General features: G+C 41.1%; 1 protein-coding gene across 1 annotated transcript in view; it reads left to right on the forward strand.

Annotated features, from left to right (window-relative positions):
- pex14 (peroxisomal biogenesis factor 14) overlaps positions 1-20,613 on the forward strand; it is a 45,653-nt gene extending 25,040 nt beyond the window's left edge. The window contains exons 4-10 of the mRNA XM_080030522.1: positions 2,171-2,296; positions 4,844-4,929; positions 6,772-6,874; positions 10,731-10,828; positions 16,315-16,406; positions 18,535-19,060; positions 20,280-20,613. Coding sequence (XP_079886648.1) covers positions 2,171-2,296; positions 4,844-4,929; positions 6,772-6,874; positions 10,731-10,828; positions 16,315-16,406; positions 18,535-19,060; positions 20,280-20,303 — 1,055 coding nt within the window. The 3' untranslated portion in view covers positions 20,304-20,613. The remainder of the gene's footprint in view (positions 1-2,170; positions 2,297-4,843; positions 4,930-6,771; positions 6,875-10,730; positions 10,829-16,314; positions 16,407-18,534; positions 19,061-20,279) is intronic.
- The last annotated feature ends 4,226 nt before the right edge of the window (positions 20,614-24,839 follow it).

The raw sequence follows: 24,839 nt of genomic DNA on the forward strand, positions 1-24,839 counted from the left end.
ATGGCAAGGTCAAAGCAAATGCTTTGGCTGAGCATCTGCTAATACGGTGACTCATAAACAGGCACTGCGTGTATCAGGTGCACCAAATAATACAGTATAATGAAATACAGAATAGCTTTCCATTATTGTTCTTTTTTTACGGTGTCGTCATTAGGTGTAATTTATGTCTTAAAAAAATCATTTCCCCACGGTTCGATCTGAAATGGGGGTCCAGGGGTCATTCCACAGGTTTTGGAACCCATAATACATTTTGCAATCCCTTTTGAGTCTTTTCCTTTAATATGTAAAACTCACTTTCACCTTGGTCCCTATTCTTTTGGATCTGAGGGCCCTTTCATTTGCTATTGTCTTATCCTCGACAGAAAGATCAGAGCAAACAACACAACTTGGCAAGCTATAATTTGACTAGATAGCACCTTTAGGAATTTATGTGTATTTTATTTTGATGCAAAGTGAAAAACCTTTCATTTGCTGCATAAACAACATCAAAGATGTCAACAGCCATTAAGATGTACATACATTAAGCACTGTTGGAGCCCAAATGTGGATTATTTGAAAAGGACTTTACATTTCAAGGTGAAAGGAAAAACCTGGAGCATGTTTTTTATTTCTTCTGATTCTGTGAAACTGAGATCCTTACATGTCTCACTCAATAGTCTGCCACCATGTAGTCTGCTGTGGTCAGATGAATCAGGAGTCCAGGGACACATTATTGCTTATTTGACAGTGCAGTCTGACTGCACAAACTCAGCACATGGCGCTCACCACTTCCTGGCACTCAGGAGCTGCTGTAGACTACAGGCCGGCCAATATTTGCCTTCAATTATTCAACAATTTTCATGGCCATTTGAAGTCCCCAGAGCATTTAAATAGGTGACGGAGGGACCTCATCTTGGCGTAAGCTGTGTGGTAGGTTATCAAAGGATTTTCTTTTTCCTTTATGCTTTTTGCACTGCTGATACAGGGATAGGTTGAAGTGGGATTTCTGATCAAGGTTCTACCTGCCATTGTCATCTGACACACAATTAGGCAGCTTCACAAGATATACACATGAGAGGAAATCATTTGATTAAAAGATCTTAAATTTCTGCTTACTGGGTATTTTTTGTATGCTTCTCTTGTAAGACCACCCTGGAGGTCAATACCGGATATATTAGGATCTGGCCCCATGCAGTTGCTATTAATGAAAATGCAGAGCCATCTCTTGAAACACTGCCGCTGAACCCTTTTTCAATTGCTCAATGTCTCTCAAAAGGATGGAGGAAGCTTATTCTGTGCTTGTGTAAATTCTCCTGAGGGAAGAGTGCAAGTAAAAGGCTCTCTTACAAAGGGGATTTTCTGTCAATAAGTAAGTGAAATTGCTAAAGGAAGTAATGGCAAATTGTTAGTGAGAGACATCCTGTCAGGTTACAATGAGCAGTACACAACAAATTATATGGACTGATTGTTTTGCTTTACATTTGTTAATGTATTTCATCAAAAGTTGTAATTATTTCCCTTTTGTTTAGACTACGATGCTCATCAAAGAACGAGACCCACAGCAATGGCAGCATATGGCGCCTGAAATAAAATCCTTTCTTGCCCCAAAAGGAGATGTTCATATTAGATTTTTTTTCCTCCTCCCTTCTGATTCTCCGTCAGGGAGCCCTTTGCAATTTAATCATCACTAAAATCATTAAAAAGATCTGAAGATTAAATTATATTGGCATTTGCAAAATTATGTAATACATTTACATTACAATGAAGAAATTAAAATAATGCATTTCCGCTGTCTGGGGTGTATGAAATCTCCACGTGGGAAATATAACCGGAGAAGTGGACAGACTCCCATTTTCTTTGCCTTTGGTGACGGTTAATAGGCTAGCGGAGTTTTGGATTTCATTGTGAAACCTCTTCACACTCGCTTTCTGTGATGCGTGTGCCAGAAATGGAAACTCTCAGTGGAATTTCTGAATTATGAAATGAAAATGCATTTTTGAGGAGAGGGGGAGGTAAAATTGAATGAAGGTTTGACATACTTTCTCTTAATTGTACTTAAAAGATTTGTGGGAAGCTCGGGAAGTATTTAAGCATATACTATGATGGCTAAGGAGCCATTTGGTGTTTCCCATTAACATGCATTCATTATGCCTCCCCCAAATGTCTTAAAGGCTGTGTGTCTTGATTCCAGGGCTGACGGATGATGAGGTAGAGTTGGCCATCCAGCGCTCTGGCAGCACAGAAGAGGTCCTGGCTCTGAGCCCTGTGGGGCCCCCACATCCACTTTATGCAACTCAGCTGGTTCCTGTATCACAAAGTGAGTGCCGGCATCTTTTGCTCCCCTTGGATACCTGGTGGATTTACATGATATCAATATTTATGTTCACTATTTCAGCTGTGGGGAAAAAAAGAGTTTGCAGTCTTATCCAATATGTAACTTTTATCCCTGTCCAGATTTGTTGTTAGTGACCTTCCTTTTTATCAATTTAAACCCACTAAACAGGATTATCCTTTGCTCACCAACTACCAGGATTTTTTTTTACAAGTATTACAGTCATAAGTGCCGGAACAACATTTGCCTTTTATTGTGAATTCAGATACAGGGAATATGACATTGCACTGCACAAGCTCGTGAAGTCTCTTGCCATTCTGTCTACGGGGGCTCAACCCTGGCAAGACCCCACACCGCAACCTGTATCTTTATTACCTCTGGAGGTTATGAGTGCTGTCCACTGATTTACCAATGCAGAATGAAGTCCGCATAATGCTTAACCCATATGACAATGATTCCAGATGTATTCCACCCTCATTTATTACCACACCGTCCTTGACTCCCCTGGCATCTCATGTTTTGTAATGAAAGTGATGTTGATAGGATGGCCATGTAGTTAGGGAGACTCGCGGCTCTCCGTCCATAGTGGGGGGTTTTATATCAAAACGGCTATAAGGGAGCTGCATAATGAGGTGAGAGCGGGGAGTCTTGTATGGGGGGTCACGCTGAAAAGAGGGGGCTACCTCCCTTTGATGTCCTTGTTATGGGGACGGTGCATGGGGACCCGCATCCATCTCTGTCGAAGTAATGGATACTCTGATCTCTATTTCCACGCGGTAGAAGGACAGGAAGGCCTCCACTGAACCCAATAAATTTGAGAGGAGATTGGAAAAACGGGGGATGGAGACCACAGTTCCACAGCTTAAGTGACCAAATAAAAAAAGGAAGATGGCAGAGTGGAAGTGGGAGAGGAAAAGACAGAGGCACAGGAAGAATGAAAGGTCTTAACGGGGGGGGAAAGAGCAAGTGAAGAAGACCCCTGGTGATGCAGTGTGAGGCTTGTTCAGGGTCAACCACCTATCCCAAGGACTCCTAGGCCTTTTAGAAGCAGGGTTTTCTGGGATGGGTGACAGTCTAGCGCAGCCATAATGTTGATGAAGACCCAAATTTATGTGGTTACCATAAGGATGCTGGAGAATGATTCAACATTTTCTATACGAAAGGTTACAGGTTCATCCCTGAATGCCGCTGCGGCGATGAAACATGCCCTTGAGTAAAGGGAATAAAATAGCATTCACCTTGAAAATATACCATAAAGGCCAGTATAACACAATAGGTCTCTCATTTTATTTGCATGTCAAATCAAACAAGTGTTAAGGCATAAGATCAATCTGGTTTACTTACTTCAAGCCAGTAAACATGTACCACATGAGCCATTAGGTGAAATGGAACCTGTGCGAGAATATCAATGTTGTACTTCAGTGGCCTAGCCTCTAATAATTTCCTATTCGTTAGTGCCCCACCTGGGTAAATAAATGAAAAATGCAAACAGTCTATTTCCTCTAGACTTGTTTGTTGTTTAGTGACATTTTCAGTTGAATGCCTCTCTTATGTGGGGAATTTCCATTTTGACAGACAGTTGGCCTACCCAGATGACAGCTTGCACAATGACACACTTTCACATTATCTGTCACTCAGCAAGACAACTTCTAAACACACACACACACACACACACACACACACACACACACAGACCCACCTTTCGTTCTGTTCAGTTGTTTAACGGTTTATATACAGACACTGTTAGGTCCCAGCCCAAATTTCAGTAGAAGACAATGGTGTCCTTTCTGGATGAGCAGGATGGAGATGGCTTGTTTGCTCTGCAGACTTACCCTTTATAGTTCAGACGTTTTGGGTAAACAGATGGAAAAATAGATGAAGAGATAGTAAAAAGAGATACATTGTATGCATTTCTCTTATACAGTGTACAACTAAATACAAATGGTGTACAATTTATTAACCTTAAAAGACTCCACCAGTGGGTCTACATTTACTACACATTGTGTACACTTAACATCACATGTACTCATTCTGTGAAGCATCTTGCTGGGTTTTTGACTGGATGGTGAATGTATCCATTGGCTCCCATTCTTTCTGTACAGTATTTAAATCAATAAGTAGACTCTTGAAATTAGCTTGTGTTTAATTCATCACAATGAACATTTAATTTATTAGTAAAACTATGAGTTACAATATCACAGTGAGGTAATGCAGTGCAGACTTTTTATACAAATCTGCGTTTAAATGGTCCAACCACCCAACAATTACGTTACACTGACAAATATCTAACAATGACACAAAAATAACTCATGGGCTACACAACTCAAGCAAGTTTAGAGAGCCGGCGAATTGATTTCCATGTCCAGCTCTAATGAATGGAAAACAATGAATGCCTGTACTGGTGAGAAAATGACATCTTAAAAAATCTAACAAGCATTCAAAAATAGTCTATTCAAAAAGGTATTGTATATATGACTTATATTTCAGAGGTTTAAATTACAAGATATTGAAATGATTATTCCTTCTATTCAGGTACAGCAGGCTACAGATGGAGAGACTACGGTGCCCTCACTATCATTATGGTTGGCATGGCCGTTGGCTTTCATCAGCTTTATAAAGTAAGTTACAACCTGCTTCTCCTGCCCTTTTCCTCACTGACTTTGTTTTCACAGTTAATATTTATTTAGTTCATTTGTTATGCACATTTTGCCTTTGCATCTTAAGATCTGCCAGTACTGCCTCTCCCTGATATTGCCTTTTCATTGGTGGGCTCAGTCAGTCCATACTTTTATGATGAATTATGGTGCTAGAATAGAAGGCGCCATTGCAGTATGTAACATCACTCTGGCCTTGTTATTAAAGCTACCCTGCTTTACGTCAAAGCATGATCTCATGCGTACCCCTTCTTTTTAACTTCCCCGTCCCTCCTCCTCTCAGATATTCTTTTTTTCCTTTTAAAGAATATAGTTGCTAACACAGCACACAACCATTTTTTTGACGTCCCACCTTCTAAAAATAATCACCCTGGTTTTTATCGGGTTTAGCAGCCCTTGAACATGAGCTCATGAGGCCCCTTGTCCCCGGTGACATTAATCCCATAGTGGTTGTTAGTAGTAGTCTGAGTGGCATGTGGAAGCCATTACTCTCGCTTTAGAGGAGGACAGAAGCTCTAGCAGTAGCTCTCGGCCTGGATGACAGGCTGTTCTCTTGTGTGTTTGCGCAAGAGAGAGAAAGGCAGCGGTATCGTGTACATGCATATGCCATACCTGACCTTGTCTACCTTTCGTAATGCTTCACAACTACATCCAAAGTCTCCTGTCCCTTATTCCTCCGTCCCTGTCGCATTTCACTGAGGAAAACACACAGTATCCCAGTCCACTGTTTCCCACATGCCGCATGCTTTGCCAGCCACCGCTCGTCTGGGAGGTGGGATTCCCTGGCGGGACGGCACAGGTTGCTGTCATGTCACTGGAGCGTAGCGCCAGTCGCACCATATGTCCAGGCTTCTGCCCGTACTTTATTTATGTTATGGTGCACCTTGTAAACACCACACTCCCAGCAACCCACTTATTAATTACCACGTGTTGACACTCATTTAATCTTTTTCCCTAAAAAGTGTTTATTACTTGCGCTGGTGTGGCTGCTTGCCACCTGAGTTGGAAAGAAAACCCGGCTCAGGCAACACAGTGCTGCAAACCTGCTACGAGAGATATTAAGTGATCCTGATTCAGCCTTAAAACCAAAAAAAGATTGATTTTGAAAGCAATTCACTTGGGTCCTCCAAGGTCACATACATACATATCATTTTGGTAGAGATCTCTGTATTCAGTGGCTGAGAGACGATAAACAACATGACAGTGTTTTAGGTTTTGGGAGACTATTTTCAGTGTTCACCACCACCATTCACTGTGTCTTCCTTGGTTTCCTTGATTTATCGTGCTAGAAATGTGTTTTTTAGTGCTGCAACTAACCATTTGTTTTAAAATAGTTTGTTTGGGTTTTTTTTATTTAAAAAAATAATTGTTTATTCTTAACCTATAAGAAATTCTTCAGAACCCAAAGTGAATTACTTTCCCTTTGTAACCAAGTGTCTAAAAGCCAAAGATTTTTTAATTTACAATAGAGAAAATGGAAAAAAGCAGCAAATATTTGCTGCTTTTTTATTTATTCTTGATAAATAACTTAATGACTAATTCATTTTCAAGATTGTTGATAAGTTTTCTAATCTACTTATGGTTTCAACACTGGATGTGTGAACATACCTGTATCTTTTGATTGGACACTCTGCTACAGAAGTGCACACACCTAATTCCGCAGTTTAGACAGTAAGGCACTAGTCCAATAAAACAATGCCTGTGACCCTCCATTGCAACATCTACGTGGCCCTGTCTGTCTCCCGTCCTTTCCGCCTCTTCCCACCAGAGAGAAGTGTAATATTGTGCCATGCTTTTTAATTGCAGAAATACATCCTTCCCCTCATTATGGGCAGCCGAGAGGACAAGAAGCATCTGCAGAGGATGGAGAGCAACATTGCGGCAATGAGTGGCACGCTGACACAGACAGGTGAAGATTAATATCTTCATCACTTTCTCCCTCCTTAACATTTTCCCTCATTTATCTGTCGCCAAAATCGGGGGGCCCCACGCGTTTTTAACAAATGACGCCGCTGTCATTTCGCTTTAATTTGAAATTGCTTGTTTACTGTCAGGCTCGGGCTCAATTAATTACGTTTCGCTGAAAAGCTCTTAACCTCGGAATATTAATGAGGAGTTGGGAAATGACAACTTTTCTTCCCTCCACCCGCCCTCCTTCTCTCTCTCCCCCCTTCCATCCGTCTCCCCCAGCACCAACCTCACCCCCATACAAACCTCCACCATCATCATCCACCCTCTTCCCCGTAGGTGGTGAGAAAGTTCATTTTAATTTTCTGTGTGTGTGTGTGTGTGTGTGTGTGTGTGTGTGTGTGTGTGTGTGTGTGTGTGTGTGTGTGTGTGTGTGTGTGTGTGTGTGTGTGTGTGTGTGTGTGTGTGTGTGTGTGTGTGTGTGTGTGTGTGTGTGTGTGTAGATGTGCTACGGCATGGCACTGTGTGGCGTCTGGGCTCAGCACTGGCCCTAGTGTGATTAAGTGCACGGTGACAGGTGCGGCTCCCATGTTGGACAGGTGAGGAATCTCAACCTGGCTGTCAGGCATGGAGAGAGGGGGAGAGAGAGAGAGAGGGAAGCCGGGCGAGAGATGCTTTCCCAGCTCTTTGTCAGTATAATTAAAAATCCAGGGAGGCGTAAATGAGAGAGGCTGAGAAAGTTTGGTCTTGTTAGCAGTAGTCTTGAACTGGAGTGTGTGTTCACCTGAAAGGTACCAGTCACTATTAGAGATACTTGGTGTGGCTCATTGGTAACAATATTTTTATGATTAAAATAAGCATTATATATTATTATAGAGTGCTTTTCAAGATACTGGAATGCTTTACAAGACATGTTAAATAAAAGAACCTAAAGGTAATAGGACATTAAATCAACTTAGAGCTGTTTTAAAAAGATATGTTTTTAGGACATTTCTTGACATTATACAGCTTCAGTGGAATATGACATAACGGAGGCTATATTCAAGTTACCTTTGTGCACCTGTCTGTATGAAAGGTAAAAAAAAATGTGCCTACTAAAGAGTGTGTCACTTAAGCGTATGCTTCTTTCCCATTTCCCGAAAGTGTCTGTGTATTTTCAACATTTGCAATAGAGAAAGAGGAGCCAAAACAAATGTTTCTTTCATAGGCTGTACTCTAACCTGAATCACTCTCCCGTCAGTATAAGTTCAAGTATCTTTTGTTTGATTGTCTCTTCATCTCCAAATTAAGTGTTTGAGTTTACAGCGCCTGTCACGGACCAACATAGTGTAGAGGAAAATATGGCTGTTATCATTTCATCCAGTCACACCCATGCCATTGTTTTCCTGGCTGGCTTGGGTAGGTGGAGGCCAGAAACTGTGTGAGATCGCGTGTGAGGTGTGTCACACTGAATCTGATTAACAAATATATGCTCTTTTATGGTCATTTTTCTCCCAACTATGCAAAAACATTTCCTCCGGCAATTTCACTGGCCATTCTCGCTCTGCTTATCTCTTTCTGGAGATTTGCCAACTTCCAAACCCTGTTTTGTTTGTTGGTAAAGACAGGATTTCACAGTAAGAGTCCTCCTGTGTTTTGTAGCGAGTAGGTGAGACACCAGCGAGAGAGAAGAAGAAAAAAAAACATGGGTCTTTTCTTCAACCAGTGTGGAGAACTAATTTGCTATGACTGCAGTAGCCAAGCTGCTATTGTAGTTAATGACTGTTGTAGTTAACAGTTGGGGAGAGGGGTTGCAATTACACTGAGAGTTTTCTCCCTCTGCTTTTCCTTTGTCTTCCTCTCCCTCTCGCTCCCTCTCTCCTCGCTGCACTGAGTAATAGCGACGACAGCCTTCCCTGCTGCCAATTGCTTGAACCCCCTTTTGTTAAAGTTCATGTATTTCTCTAGTGCCGGGCGCAATGAGGTGATGTATCCTTTTGAATGGGGACCACATTAGACTCTCTCGCCAGCCCCAGCTCGAGAGTACGGGCCTTGACTCCCATTATGATTTGCCTACAACTTCACACAGACAATTAATGAATGGATCTTGGAACTACTTCAGCGCACCCAGCCTGTAATGGAATTGTGCGGCTGTTTGGGCACTCTTTGTCGGTGGGCGCCATATTGGTGACCAGCTGGCCATTAAAGACAGAGACAGGCCTGGACATATGTAGTGTACATTATATGGAGGTATTTACTGAATAATTTACTGAATACACAATGTGTACCCTCCTCACGGCAGCTGCAAGCCACACACATCATCTTGTCTCGGATTCTCTTTCGCGCGCGCACACACACACACACACACACATTGCAGCAACAGCGTCCTTCTGATTCATGCCTGGCCAAAGTCATTGACTTCATTATTCTTGGCTCCATATCTGTGATAACTGGGGATAAGAAGTTGTGCATTTTTTTGTTCAAGTGTCTGAACAGTACAAAGGAGTCACTTTTTGTGGAGGGACATGAAAAGATTTGGTCTGTTTGGCTGAAGTGGCTGAAACAGCCTGGTGCCAGTGGTAATTCAGGAGGCACAGCATTACAGGCTGGCAGAGTGACACGCACATCTGGATAAGCTGTTTTGTGGCGAGGTGGAATCAAGAGACTAATAGGGCAGCTCTTGGTTTTAGTGTGCACACCCTGTAACACCTTTTTAAGCGTGGACGGCAGTGGTATTTTTGTTTTATTACCGGCTTTCGGAGTGGCTGGTCACACTCTCTGGATCCCAAAACCGAGTAACCAACTCAAATTGTTTGCACAGTGGTCTTTGGCCCCGACCAACGATCCTGCTCAAACTCGTATGTATCCCGTAGGATTCTGCAAGTATGAAAAGATCAAACGTTTTCAGCACCCCACCTATATTGATACAGCTCCACCCATTTAAACACAGGTGTCCCTGCGAGATATTAGCTTCTTTGGAAGATCAAATATTTTGTCTGCGTTGTTTTTTTCTAAAGAAACACAGGCTCCAAGCCGGGCTCTGTCTTTTCTCTCACGGCCTGGGTTAATGTAAGAGGAGGGTTCTTTAACATCCCGTCCAGCCGGCTGCAGCTCAGGCTTTTAACCATTGGCCTGACAACCTCAGCAGTGGACCGCCACAATATCTGTTGATGTTAATCCTATTAGGCTTGATTTAACACTTTACACGCCCGTGATTTATATGAATGTTTATTGGTTTTCTGTAATATAATCAGCTCGGGGAAACTTAATGCATTGTTTGGTAATACACGCGTGACTGGAAAGCAGGGGGCAACAAACTGTGCGCCGGTGTTATTTGAAATCATACACCCTCGTCCAACACCAACACTTGAACTAATTCAATCTTCAAAGTCAATGGAAAAAGAACAATATTTATTAGGATTAGGGGGGACATTTTGTCTGGCAGCCTCCTCCCAAATGAGAGCCTTGTTTTTTCCTTTGTTGATCGTTTGAGGATTTAAGATGCATTAGAAGGCAGTGTCTGGGTGGATAATGGAAGGTTAGAGACTGTTATTTGATTTAAGTTCAGGCACTAGAGATTAATATCTCCATCCTATGTGCCCTACCCACCCCCCCACCCTCCCCACCCTCTACCCCCAGCGCCTCGGACCAAAAAGCTGTGACTTAAGTTACCGGGTATTAGCTTTGATTACAATTCTTAGAGGACAGCTTTGATCAGTGACACAAGTTAGGTCTCATCAGTTCTGTCATCATCTCTATAAAGTAAACCTTCCGTTTTGTGTGGCACCAACTACAACACTATCACATCGTCTTACTTCCTTGTTTATTTTTGTTTGAAGTGTGTTGAATTGACAGTGTTATTCTGATCTCTTCCACAGTCAGCCAGCTGCAGCAGACCCTGGTCTCGGTCCAGGACCTCCTGATCCAGCAGCAGCAGAGAATCCAGGAGCTCACACAGGAACTGGCTGCAGCACAGGTAGCTAGCTACCACCTCATCACAAACTCAGCACCCTTTAACTTACCACCACAGAAAGAGTCTTTGCAATTTGTAGAATATATGTGATTTCACAATTTTCAGCGCACACACTGCACATACGGATTGGGATGAGATATTCACAGATTTTAACCAAAACATTATTTTGACAAGAATTCTCCAGAATTGCTGACACCACCTTTTAATAACCATATTGTCATATATTTCATGCAGTTTGAGATGCTCCTAAACAAAAATCCAGTTGGTTAAAAAAAACACCACTAGTAGTGCATCTTTGCTTTAGTTTGAACCTGAAAGTTATGTAGCTCTGTTTATGTATGATTGATGCTTTTGAGGAAAGCTCGACAGGCAGTAACTCTGAAATTACAGAAGTTCAGTAAACGTAAAGTTGCAGGTTGCAATCTTCAGATTGATGATGAGACAGAAATGGTTTCTCGAGGCCTCTGTGTACTAAAATCGCATGCGTTCCCCCGAGTCATAACTACCTAAGACGGACAGTCTTATTATGCTGTATATTATCGGAACACAAGCTGCAAAAAAAAGTACGGTGCATCTCATCATGGGACCATAATCTTTAACCATATTGTCGTTCCTCTTTGCCTTGATTTTTATAGACAGTGTTCATAATCTACTCAGAATTGTAAGTGTTTTAGGTGAATCTGACTGAGTGATTGTTCTAAAAACTTACGTGCGGGGATGAAATGTTGCTTGCTTTTTATACCACTGCTCATAAATCGCTTTATGATCTCAGGGCTCTAAAAAAAATAAAAAAGTGCCTTGGAAGAGACAATCTTAGACAATGTTTTATGTCCACAGCTTGTTAAGCACATGGGTGTTTGACTGTAGCATCTGGATATCGCAGGAAAACATATGCGGACACATCTGCTCCGGCACAAAGGAGGAAGAAAAATATGTATCTCTTCCCTGGACGAGGTTCATCAAAAACTGTCCACTCATAGCTCAATTTGTGCTGTTTAAGGTTTTCAGTCTCCCTTACCGGTGGAGAAAGCAAGCGATGGTCCGAGTCAGCATGTGCATAGCAAGTAAATAAGATAGATGGAAAAGAGTTATGACATTTTAAAATGACTTAGGTGAAAGCTTAAAATAAGTCAACTGGGTGTTTTTTGCCTCTCTGCGCTGTATTTCTTTGTAATCTTTTTCATTCTTTAAATTTTTATTGTGTAAAAAAAATATATATATCTGATCTGACCCCATGCTGGTTTGAACTATCTCATGTTTTCTCATATTGTAGGCCCACTTTAAACAATGAGTTCCCCTCCGGCCTTAAGGGACAAGGGATGTTTCTTCTTTGCATTCGTCAACTCTCAATCACAGATTGGATTAAAAAAGTGGCTGCTTCATTTGCCATGAGTGCCTTGTTGGACAGCGGTAGTGTATAAAAAGTATAATTCACATCAAAACACCCATTAAACAAATCATAAACTCTGCTTTATAGCTATAGTGTTGATCTTTGAAAAAATGTCCCTGCGATTCGGCACAAGGCCTTCTGTTCTGTTGTCTAAGGCCATGGGGGAAATTGGCAAATTGTTTTCAGGTCCTGGATGCATGATGAGAAACACATGTCGGAGCTGGCGAGCTACTTATCATTCACCGTTTGCGGCTTTCGGGGGGTTTGCCTCACCACGCCGCTCAAAGTGCGCCACGCTTAGCAATTATACCTCTCAACACGGAAATGTGCCTTTAACCAAAAACACATGGGGACTTCTGTTTCCTCAGCTGCTAAGTAAACATTTCTCGTCGTTTGGAAACCGCTCAATTGCGGAGTGCGTTTACTGTCCCTAAACTGGGGACCTCATTATGGAAGTGAGTTTAGGCCGACTGAGTCATGCACACACACACACACACACACACACACACACACACACACACACACACACACACACACACACACACACACACACACACACACACACACACACTGATGCCGCACATTTACAGTCTTAAGAGGTTTCCTCTCTTTTTCTCCATTTTCTCACTTATCATGACTCTTTAAAACATGCTGCTCTGCTCTACCACTGGTGGCAAGGATAGATTTGCCTCAGGATAATTCAGCCCCGATGCTAAACAACCAAGTCTACTGCTGCTCTATTATCATTACAAATCTGCCTGTTAACTGTGTTTGCCCCGCTGTCTCAACTCACTGATCGTTCTCTTTATTAGTGGATAGTACATAGAAGATTAAAAACCGCCTCCTTTGCTCTGTGCGAGATGAACTGCCAGTGGGAAAGTGCATAAATAGAGTGAAATCAATTGCACTGTAGCAGTGTTTCCACTCAAAAACGCTCCTCTGGGGACTTCCTTTTGAAACTAATTCCATCATAAATATACATGCGTTACATGAAAACACACTGTCTGCCGGCGGAGTAACTGTGAATTAATTTGCCTTCAGACACTCTTAAACAAGGCTTGTTAAAGATCTTATCTTGTTGCTAATGGTCCACGGGCATTTATCTTCATTTAGCCAGATGCGTTGCCATCCTTGGGTGCTGCTGGAGTTGATAGTCTTTTTTTTCTCTTCTTTGCTTGTAATATATATATTTTTTCCTCTAACCGCTTAGTTAACCAGCAGAAAGTGGCACCCACACGAGACATATTAGTTACACAGCTTTTAAACCAGTTGGAGTAAATCTGTACTATGTGGAGTATTTACACAGTAGAAAACGCATACAGCCAGCACAGTTGTCTTTCGGCTGTTTAGGCCACACAGAGCCCTTAGAGTCCTGTACCTGTAGACCAGGAAGTATGATAGAAGTCAACCACCAAAGGGAAGCAGAGGAAGATTTATATTCATGACTCATGAATTCTTAGTAATCCCTTAAGTCTTTAATTTGATGTTTCACATATTGCCTTCTTCAGGGTAAAATTGTCACTGTGGAGGTAGTTCAAAAGAATTATACAACAGGGCATGAAAATAATAGCTTATAATTTGTTGATACATGTGCATAGCTATGAACTGCGTCTTTAACATGTATATGTCTGCATCCTAGAGACCAGAAAATACTAAACAGAGAAAATGTAACCCGTTTGGATGTATGCATTTAAATCTGGTCTACAATAGAATACAAAATGCATTCCAGTCACACATGCACATGAAATATTTAAGGTTCTGGGAAAATGGAGATTTCTGTTAAGAATAGTGTTTAAGTTAAACGGGTAAATATATGTAAAGAATCCCAGGGTAAAAAACCTTGGTTACAGGCATGTAGGGAGAATACATAAATCTTCCCTGCCAAGTAGTTAAACATTAACTGACTCTTCCCTGCTGCGCCGTATATCCACAGACCTGGAAGTATCCTCTTGATGGTTTTGTAATCAAAGCTGCTAAATCATTGCAGAAGTTAAATATTTTGATCAGCAGTTTGTTAAAACATAACAGCGCACACACTCCTGTGGTCTATCTATTGGATGCGTGTCAGCACTTCAGGTGGGGCTTTTAACGTCAGCAGTGTTTCTTTCAATCTCTCCAGTCACTGATACCCCTCCACTCAGCCTCCAACCGAGCAGCTAGTGCACTTAACGTAAGATTCTTACACTACGCGTCTTCACACACACTCACGTAATGCATCTCAAAGCTGAAATTCAGTCTTGGCCCAACATTTAATTAGGTTTCTTCAGACTTAATAAGACATATGTCAGTGGTAGTGTTGTGTGACAAGGCTTGATGTGCGATATTATATGGCGCTGCTCTGTGGATAATGCATATTATGTATGTCGCTGGTGGTTAACGATTCTACTGTACAGCCTTTTTTTTCGAATGTTAAGTGAAATAAGTATATAGAAAACCTCAGTCATTTCTTCTTAAGTCGATTCGTTGCCTTGGAAGTCTTTTTAGCTCAGCCCATACAGCAATTAATTATTTTTCAATGTAAAATGAGAGAGAAGCAGAATCCAGCCTTATTATACGGGTGCCTTGGGGAGGCGAGGGATTAAGATGGTTCTAATGAGGTGACGGCTGTAATAAGAGTGTCTTCAGCCAGCCTCCAATGCACCACCTCTAAAACATGGCCCCTTATCAGGGAGGTTTAGGAGTCGATAAGAGCCTTAAAAAAAAACTCATCGCTTCCTTTTCTCTGTCTCCCTTCACTTTCCTCCTCTGCCTCCCTCCTTCCACTGTAAATGAGTCTGATCCCTTTCAGATGTGATTCAATTAATTTTCTCTTAGATTTAATTACAAGCGAAAGAGTCCAAGTTATCCCTCTCCCCTCGATAGGGGGTCCAAGCTTCCTAACAAGCTTCCTCTGGCGAGTCAGGAGAGTCTTAATTACAGTTTCTACTTTTCTTCTATCCCACTTTTTTCCCCTCAGTCTTCTCCCTCTCCTCCCTCTGGTCTCATCAGTCTATCCTCCTGTACTTGCACATGTTTTTGCTTTTCATTCAGGAGTGGACTGTGATTGGGGAGCAATTATGTACATTGCTGGTGTCCAACCTGTTTGGCTTGAAACCCTTTAAAGCTGAGCGATGCCTTTTAAATGATGCCTCGTCACTTGTCGAATTTGTCATTGAGCAGTTCAACCAACAATTTGTTTCATTTGAACAGTTGAGCGCCCTAAGGAGATATTCCCAGATATTTTAGAAGGAAAATGTATGATTTAAGAAAAATCTGAAACTGATTTTTTTTGTCTTCTCTTTTACCTTGTTAGTCAGCCCACAAACCATTCAGATTTATCATGAGACCTCTGTGCAGTATTTGCAGTCTCTTTTCATCATTGCATAATTTGACTATGGCCATGCAATGTTTTTTCTTTCTCCTGGCCTTTATCAAAACTCGTAATTTTATAGCTCCCTCTGTTAAAGTCCTGCTTGTCCCTGAAAAAAAAGTGCTGCAGGGACAGATTTTTGGCAGCAATTTGCCATTCAAATACCCTGTAGCATTTCGTGTGTGTGTGTGTGTGTGTGTGTGCGTGCCTACGCGATAACACACGCCTTTTGATAAAAGACAAAAAGAACAAAACAAACTGCTAAGCTATGGTCTACCTTCATGAATGTGGCCATTGTTTAAGATAAAGTCATTATTCAAAACAGCAGACGCCTAATCTTTTCTAGATGGTATGGAAAATTATGTAAAAACAGCGTGATCCAAACTCACTGGACTTTCTGAGCAACTAAGGATATAAAGGTGACTGTAAAGGGACTGTTTGTCCTCCTTTCTGTCCTCACCAGCAGTAGGCAGTTGTGAGGTTGTTATGGTGACGGATGACCTGACTACAAAAGACATGTGGCTTTTAGCATTTGCATTTGCCATATTTGTTTATCTTGTAGCCAATGTTTTAAATACAGCTTTTTTATTATTTTATATTGTTCAAACTGAATATAGAGGAGTTGTTGAAAGGTGTTTATTGACTTTGTGCTGAGACCCTGCATGTGACCTTAACATTGGTTGTGTGTTTGTGTAGGCCTGTGACAGTTGCTGTGTGTGTGTGTGTGTCTCACCTGTGTTTTTCCTACAGACATCGTCGTCAAGCAACCGCGTCCTGGACAACCAGACAGTGGGCGATCTGAAGGCTGAGATCGTCTCTTTGAAGGGCTTACTGCTCGGCAGGTAACAAAGTTATCCAGACCCTTGTCACATGAAACAGTGTGGCCGTGTTTGTTTAAGGGGCGGACACATCACAGTTTTCATGCACTGTTGAGTTCCTGGTTGCTGTCAATTTGGACCTCTTTAACAGTGTTAAACGGGAATAAAGCACTGTCAGCTTGATATGTCATTTACTCAAACATACCATGTCTTACCTTGAACCTCTTTATTATTGCCACATTTTATATATATACCTGACAATCAAATACTTTTGATCTGACCACATAATGTCATGCTGCTCTTTTTGAATTTCTCTTTCACCGATTCTGTTTTTATACATTACAATAGATTCAAATCCTTATAATAAACGTGTCAAACAAGCCTGGCAACCTGTTGTGTGCAGAGAACCTGGTTAGTGTTTACAAAACAACAACATAGGGTGGCAGGGCATCTCTCAGCACATCTTAATATCAAAAGTACCCTTCTACTCCCTAGTTTATTCTGTGTTTGAAAACATTTTAATAAAAACTGCTTGATGCCTTCACACACACTTAATCATTCTCTGTAGAGAAGTAGGGAAATAAGACATGTCTCCTTTTTTTCTGTCAGGTGGAAATGATCCAGTGACTCAGTTTCATGATGATAAATTGTGTAGTGCAGCCAGAGCTCAGAGGAAATGCTAGCTGCACCAAAGTGCTTTGTATACATATATATTTCTATAGCATTGGTTATGGGGAAGCAATTGTATTTGCTGTTTTTATCTATTTGTGATATTTTCTCTAGCATTTTATGTGTAGTACTGAAATAAACAGAGAAATGATTTCCCTATTCTCAGAACTGTCAAGCCTTACATCCCAGAGGAGTTTACAAGCCTGAACATAACTGAGTAAACTATCGTCTGCTTAAGGAAGACTGCAAGATGTAGTTGAAAGCTCTGGAAAAAGCTGCCAAGTTAACCTTGAGTATGAATTTATTATTTAAGTGTATATTTAGTTTGTGGACTTCCGCGTTAAAAATAAATAAATAAAAAATGTATATTGACAACAAAACAAGTATCCAACTGGCTTGCAATCGGCTTGCAAAGCAAAGATGTGATTATGTTAGCTGGAATATCAACTTTATCTTGATCAAATTAAGATAACAAACAAAGTTGTTTGTGTTAAAGGTGTCATTGTATACTGCTGGACGTCCCCGCATTTTTTTCAGCTGTGTTACTCAATCTAGTCAGGCGCAGCCCAGCTCAGTCAGGACCATTAGCATGAATGATTATGTATCAGTGTCTACGATGAAGCCTCAAAGAAGAGTGCAGTAAACCGGTGAGCACATCAAATTGCCTCAGAAGCGTCTAGTTGAGCAGGTTTTCTTCCCCTAGTCCATTCTAATCAGTAATAATCCCTTTGTCATTTGCTTTCTCAACATCATCCTGACTCTCGCAATGAGTTTTCTGGCAAAGGCTTGAATCGCAAAATAAAGGCTCCATATCCCCATCTGTCCCAAAACGTGCTCCCTTCCTGTTCAAATGATCCAAGTCATCTCCAAACTTTTTTTATAGTGCTTTATCCCATTACAATTAAACTCTGTCATTTTGATCTTAAAAGCTGCAGTGGATGTAAATTAAAAAAAGATTCTTAGAGCTTCTTTACCAGGTGGTTTGAACATCTGGCTGTTTGAGGCGGAAAGCCATTTTCTTTGCTGTAATTATGAGAATAACATCAGCTGCTTTCTGTGTGGCTGCATACTAACACATAAACTAGTCTTGAGGATGTGTTCTCATTCAACACCCGAATTAGGAAGCTACATAGAGTTTTGTAGCTGCAGTATGCCCAATTATGGCTGATTATTTTGCTGAAAAGCTCTTTTCACACAGTTTGAGTAACATTTTATTTATATAGCACCTTTAAAGCCAGGGTTAGGTTACAATGTGAACATATACAGCGAAATAAGCAAAAGAAAGAATTATATAAATCAGTAGTAATAGTATAAGAAACAACAGCTAATAAAAATGCTAACGATAATATTTTAGCAATACTCAAGACAAATCGAGTTTTTTTTTTAGATGATAAAGTGAGTGTTTTTGACGAGGTTGTGATCAGGCCTCAATTTCTTCCTCTTCCTTGTTTGCGCCCCATCCCCCCTTCCCCCCTCTCTACAGGAAACAGTTCCCTTCTACTCCCAGTATTCCTAAAATCCCCTCGTGGCAGATTCCCCTCAAGCCGCCTTCCGCAAATGGCTCGCCGTCCTCCACCAACCACACCACCACCAACAACAGCAGCAGCAGCAGCGACATCTCCCCCGTCAGTAACGAGTCTGCTATCTCCTCCCCCATCAGAGACGCTCACCACAGCTCCCAGGATGCACTGGGAGGGCCCGACGGAGCCCACGCCGTCAACGGAGAGGTCGGCGGCGGCCCTACTGTGGGCGTGACTGGACTGGCCCTAGACCTGAAGGACCAGGTCCGCATGGAGGTGCAGGGGGAGGAGGAGAAGAAGGAGGAGGAAGAGGAGGAGGAGGAAGAGGAGGAGGAGGAGGAGGAGGATGATGTCAGTCATGTAGAGGAAGAGGAGATGGGGGAGGAAGCTCTAAGAATGCAGACAGAGGACCGGCGAGGTGGCGACGGACAGATTAACGAACAGGTGGACAAACTGAGGCGGCCCGAGGGTGCCAGCAACGAGAGCGAGGTGGATTAAAAAAAACAGGCAGAAAGCACAAAAAAAAATACACCACTCTCTCCAAACACAAGCTTCTCTCTGACGGCTTTCTTTCATTCTGCTCCTCCCCTGCTCACACTCATTCAGTTTGTTTTTTAAATGTTTGAAATCCTTACTCTCTCCGGGCCCACTGCAGTGTTGTGAATTAATTTTTTTGTTCGAAATAAGAAATGACGGTCAAAAATATAAAATCACAATGACTTTAAAAGGCTTTGTTCAGTACTAAAGGCTTCTTATGTTATTCTCTGCATTTTAATTTTCACTATTTGATCAGATAATTCACGGCTCTGCCTCGTTTTCTAATTCGACTATGGCTTTTTATGAAGACCAAAGAGGACAGACTCTCTGTGGTGTATAGTGCAGCTGCAGGTCAGGAGTCATATGTTAGTGCTTCACTGTCAGAGTAACCGTGAGCTTCCAGAGAAGCTTTAGCAGAGTTTTTCACACTGACGGCAATAGGAGAGGACAGGCTATTCCAGGGCCAGAGCTTTTAGCCTCTTTTATGTGTCCTTTCGCATTGGTGTCAGTCTGTCAATAATTCACAAGGCCAGCAGGGTGGCATTTGGGTGAAATAAAAGCCCTGAAATTTGAGATTAGAATGTGATGACGGGCTTTGTTCCATGCCGGTGTCAGAGTGCTCATACGCTCAAAGGCAGGGAAGATAAATGTTTTTTCCCCCTGCTTTCGTTTTTCACTGAGGGCTGAATTGTGCATCTTTTTCGAGTGTTTGTGTGTGGCAGGCGTGAAAAAAAAAACAGACTGCTGAGCTGTGTCTCCAGCAGAGCAGCTGATTTGGTTTGTGAAGTATGTTAATAATCAAATGATCAACAAATAACAGATGTATTAGTTCATGCAGCCTGAAATGTCAAGGAGGCTCAAAGAGGAAATCTAATACAGAAAGCCCAGTTGTATTGTATTATTTTCCGTGACGAACCCTGCGGTCCAAATTATGTAGGGCCTCCTACAGTGAGTAATCTTTATAGAAAACGGCGGCAATATTTTGTAATTAAGCTGCAGTAAGACAACGCGGGCTGCCACAGATGGAAGTTGCAGAACTTGTATCGTTTTTTTTAATTCTCTGTGTGGAGGTGGATGGGTGGAAGTAAAAAGAGAGAAAAAATACCCAATGATTGAAAAGGAAAGTAATAAATGAATACTTGACTTATTGAATTACTCACTCTGTCTCCAGCTAACAAGAAGAGTCCATGAGTGAGAAGAAGGGATATCAGCTCTCAAGCCATTTGCCACCTCCATCACATGGCCTTCATGGGAACACAGAAAAGGTATAAGGGCACTGCACATTTCTGTGTGGCACCGGTCCTAACCTACAGATTATTATTTAATTATGCTGTCGCATTTATTAAAGGAGTCAAATGGTGAGACAACAACATTGCAGTATGCTGTAAATTATATATTTTTGATTGATTTGCAATGAATTTATATGGATGAATAAAGTTGTCTAGAGAAGTGCTTCTCAGCCACTGTAGTTTCAGTGATTAGTCATCTCTGTAACCTGCTGATTACTGTCTGTATTTCACCTATATGTGTACATAAGTGTAATAAATCTTGTTTATCTCAAGTAGAACCTCTGCTATATTCATTTAAAAGCATCAGAACACTAAATACTACTACTTGAAGACACACTTGGTATTACTGGGATTTCCATGTTTATATTCAACATTTCTTGAAATTTGGACTGTTTACAGTTCATTTAAATTACCCGTTCATTGTTCATATTGTTCTTTAATAGTGATATAACAGTAGGGGTCTCATCAGGGACAAATCTATCTCGTCCTCAGTGCTTTGGGTAGATAACAGTAAAACTCCTTCCCTTGAAAAACAAACAAACATGCAGTTACATTGTGAAAGTGAAAACCTATAGAAAGGCTGTTCTGTTTCTCAAAAGTAACTATATATTCACTTTGGATGTATTAACTTTGGCTTAAGTGACAGTAATCTGAGTATTACTCCGTCCAGGAAATACACACGACCATGGTTCATGTTACTGATGTACTGTATATCTTAATTTTTTCTTGCACATATCAGATTTCTTTATCCACATAATACACCGTTGAACTGTCATTACAAAACACAAATAAACAAATATTCGTATCTCACTCTATAGAAATGAAATACAAATATATGCAACGGATAATAAATAATATTCCTCGCTGGCCGCACACAAGCAATAGCGAAGTCCGTATTGGCAACCAAAAAAACTGACAACTTAATCCTTGACTCTCTTTCTCTTTGTGCGGAATATAAAAACTTCTCCCATCCCACGTGCGTCTATTATTAATTGTAACACATAAGGTTTCTACCTAACATTAAGACAATATGCTTTTGAAAAATTATATCAAATGACAGAAATAATATCTATTACAGTTAAACTGAGGTATTGACAAAGTATTGTGAGCTAACGCAAAAGCATTTAGTCAGAATGAAAAACATATTGCAACTTAATGTAAAAAGTAATGCAAGTGAACGCAAATGCTATATAATTCTCGCCGTAAACCTTCTGGGGCTCAGTAGACTACGAAGTGATTCATAAATCGTGTGAATTATAAACAACATTTTTAAGCCAACACTTCTGAGTAATTTCTGTGGTTACTGAGCTTTCTACTTTTTAGTGTCACATCTCCTTATCAGCTAGTATTGATCTGTAGGAGCAGATACAGATGAGAATACAACTGTACTTCAGTAAATACTGTGTAGAACCATGAATCATTCTTTATTGAATTCTCAGAAACCATGACGGGGCAGGGACTTTCGGACTTTTTTTTCTGCTTTCTCTCTGGAAATGACTAAGTGAGTAGTTACACATTATATGTGTGAGGTTTTGTTTATTTCTGTAGGTGGGTCGTCAGTGTGTCGTTTGATTTCTGTAATAGGTGTACTGCCTTCTCATATGGGATTTCCTATTCTATTTTAAATACGTTAAAATGTTGAAGATAGTCATTTGAGGAGGAACTAACACATGGACAACAGTCTATTGGCCACGCTAGTTTAGCACCCCTACAACATGTTGGACAGTCGAAAAAAGGATGCGGCAGAATCATTGTTTTAGATATCGTTTTATTTTACTCCTCTTCAGTCTTCTCTTAAACCAGCCATATCCTGATGGGATGCTGCTTCAGATTTTGCAAAAAAAAAAAGAATGCATATAATGTAATGTATTCTATGTAGCTTATTCCACCAGGTCCCAGCATTGACAGCACATTTCAAATTACACACTCACACAGTTTTTGTTAGTATCACATATACTGCCTCCTTGCCAGTAAAAGGTTCTACCATATATCTTCAATCCTAAAAAAAAGCCCATTTCCCTCATCCGGGGCATACTGAATATTGTCATTCATTATCAGGTGTATGAATTTAATTTATCAAGGTCTAAATGATCAATAGCGTTTCACTTATTGATAAGGTGTATAAACTTTGCCGAGGTTCGATACCACATCCCTTTGTAATCCATTAACCTCTCCCTGGAGTTCAGGCCAACCTTAGATTTATAGGGACCTACTGTAATAAATCCACTTGTACATCATTTAGTGTCTTAGGGGATTTGCTGCGCATTGCTGTCCAGAAGGCACCATCTATCCCAACCTCATATTCTAATCTAAATTTCAGGTCTTAATAACAGCCACCGTAGTCCACATACCCTTACAGAAACCTTGTGCCTGTAGGAGCAGAATTTGCTGGATACAGCTACACCAGCTGTTGGCCAGTAACCAGCGCCTCTCAGTGTGGTAGTGCAGTGAGAGATTGTTTGTCCAAAGCAACACCTTGGTTATGACACCATTTGGCTCCCTGGTTGGGAGCCTTAACCTCATCAATCTTGCTGCTAAACGGAGAGCACTCAATAGGGTAGTGTATCGACGCGCTCTGAACTCCATTGTTCACTGGAACTGAGCACTCAGCAAGTTAGAGGGCTGAGTGTCTCCTTGGATCAATGCAAGGGTTGTTAGCCCTTAGCAGCCAGAGGGCTAGCATGACTCCGTATGCACCATACACATCTCTATGTGTTAAGACACCTGCTTGAGTCCTAGAGTGTTGATCCCGGTCCAGCTTTTGTTTTTCTCATTACTGTTTCAGAATCATTCACATCCTAGCATCGTAGGTCCATTTCTTGAAACATCAAGCTCCACCCAGCGTGGCATTCAGACATCTCTCTCCAAGGGGGAGTGTCCTGTAGACATTTGCATAGGAAAGGTCATGGACAATGCAGGAAGAGAAGACCAGAGGATGAAATGAGTCTCCTTCCTGTTCCCTGTGAGATAAGATGCATGTGGAATGCAGCTGGAAACAATATGATGTAGTGCTTGATTTGTGACACGGCCTGTGGGACTTCACCAGTTGCTTTGCCCCTGTAGAAATCTACGTTTACTTTATTTTCCTTTGTTTGGACCCATGTTAAAATCTGTTAACCTTCTTTCAAGATGTTCTCATCAAGTCCTACAATTTAGTTCCTTTAGTATATTCTATTGGTGTCCGTTTAGTGTTTAGTCACATGTTCTGAGAGAAGGCAACTTTGGTTGGTTGGTTGGTTGGTTGGACCACCACTTTGGTCCATAGACTAATGATTCTATTAATCAATTATCTACGCCTATTTGATGGGTTGCCATGCAATTGTTTACAGACATTCATTGGGCCCAGAGGATGGATCCTAAAGAAATTAGGGATCCACTGACCTATTATTTAGAGAAACCATCAAGTCCAAGCTTTCATTTATTAGCGAGATACCTAAACATCTAGTCGGTGTATTGGTACAACATGTTGTGCTGAAATTTACGGTTCCCAAATTATGTAGGCTTATCCTTTTGTATTTGTTGATCCCCTGACTTTTCCTCGAGGGTCACCATTAAATACAGTCATATGAAAAAGTTTGGGAACCCCTCTCAGCCGGCATTATAATTGACTCTGCTTTCACAAAAAAAATATAAAAGTGGTATGTCTTTAATTTACGAGGAACAGCTAAGTACTGGGATGTTTTCCAAACAAAGATTTTTTGAAAAGTAGTATTTGGTTGTATGAAATAAAATAAAATGTGAAAAACTGGCTGTGCAAAAATATAGGAACCATTGTGGTTTTGTTGATTTTAATGCCTGTAACAGCATGTAAAACTGATTACTTTAAACACAAAGTTGGATGGATTATGTTGTTAAGCCTTGAACCTCATAGAAATGTCTGTTTAATCATGAGAAAAGGTATTTTAGGTGCCTAAATGCAAGTTGCACTTCTCTTTGACTCTCTGCTGAAGTGAGACAGAATGGGATCATCAAAACAGCTCCCAAAAGATCTGAAAAACAAAGATTGTTCATTGTCATGGTTTAGGAGAAGGCTACAAGAAGCTTTCCCAAAGGTTTCAATTGTCAATTTCGACTGTAGGGAACGTTGTCAGGAAATGGAAGGACACAGGCATAGTGGCAGTTAAACCCAGGCATGGCAGACCAAGAAAAAAACAGGAGCGGCATAGGTGGAGGATTGTGAGAATGGTTGCACACAACCCACAGATCACCTCCAAAGACCTGCAAGAACATCTGGCTGCAGATTGTGTATCTGTACATGGTTCAACAATTCAGTGCAATTTGCACCAAAACATCTGCTTTTTATAAAGACCAAATAACTTAATTTTTGTCTCATCAGTCCAAAGCATTTTCTTCTAATATGAATCTGGCTTGTCTAAATGAGCTTTTGCATACTCCATGCAACTGTATCTGTGGCGTGGGCGCAGAAAGGGCTTCCTCCTCAT

This window comes from Ammodytes marinus (genome assembly GCF_949987685.1).
Source record: "Ammodytes marinus genome assembly, chromosome: 7".
Taxonomy (NCBI): domain Eukaryota; kingdom Metazoa; phylum Chordata; class Actinopteri; order Uranoscopiformes; family Ammodytidae; genus Ammodytes; species Ammodytes marinus.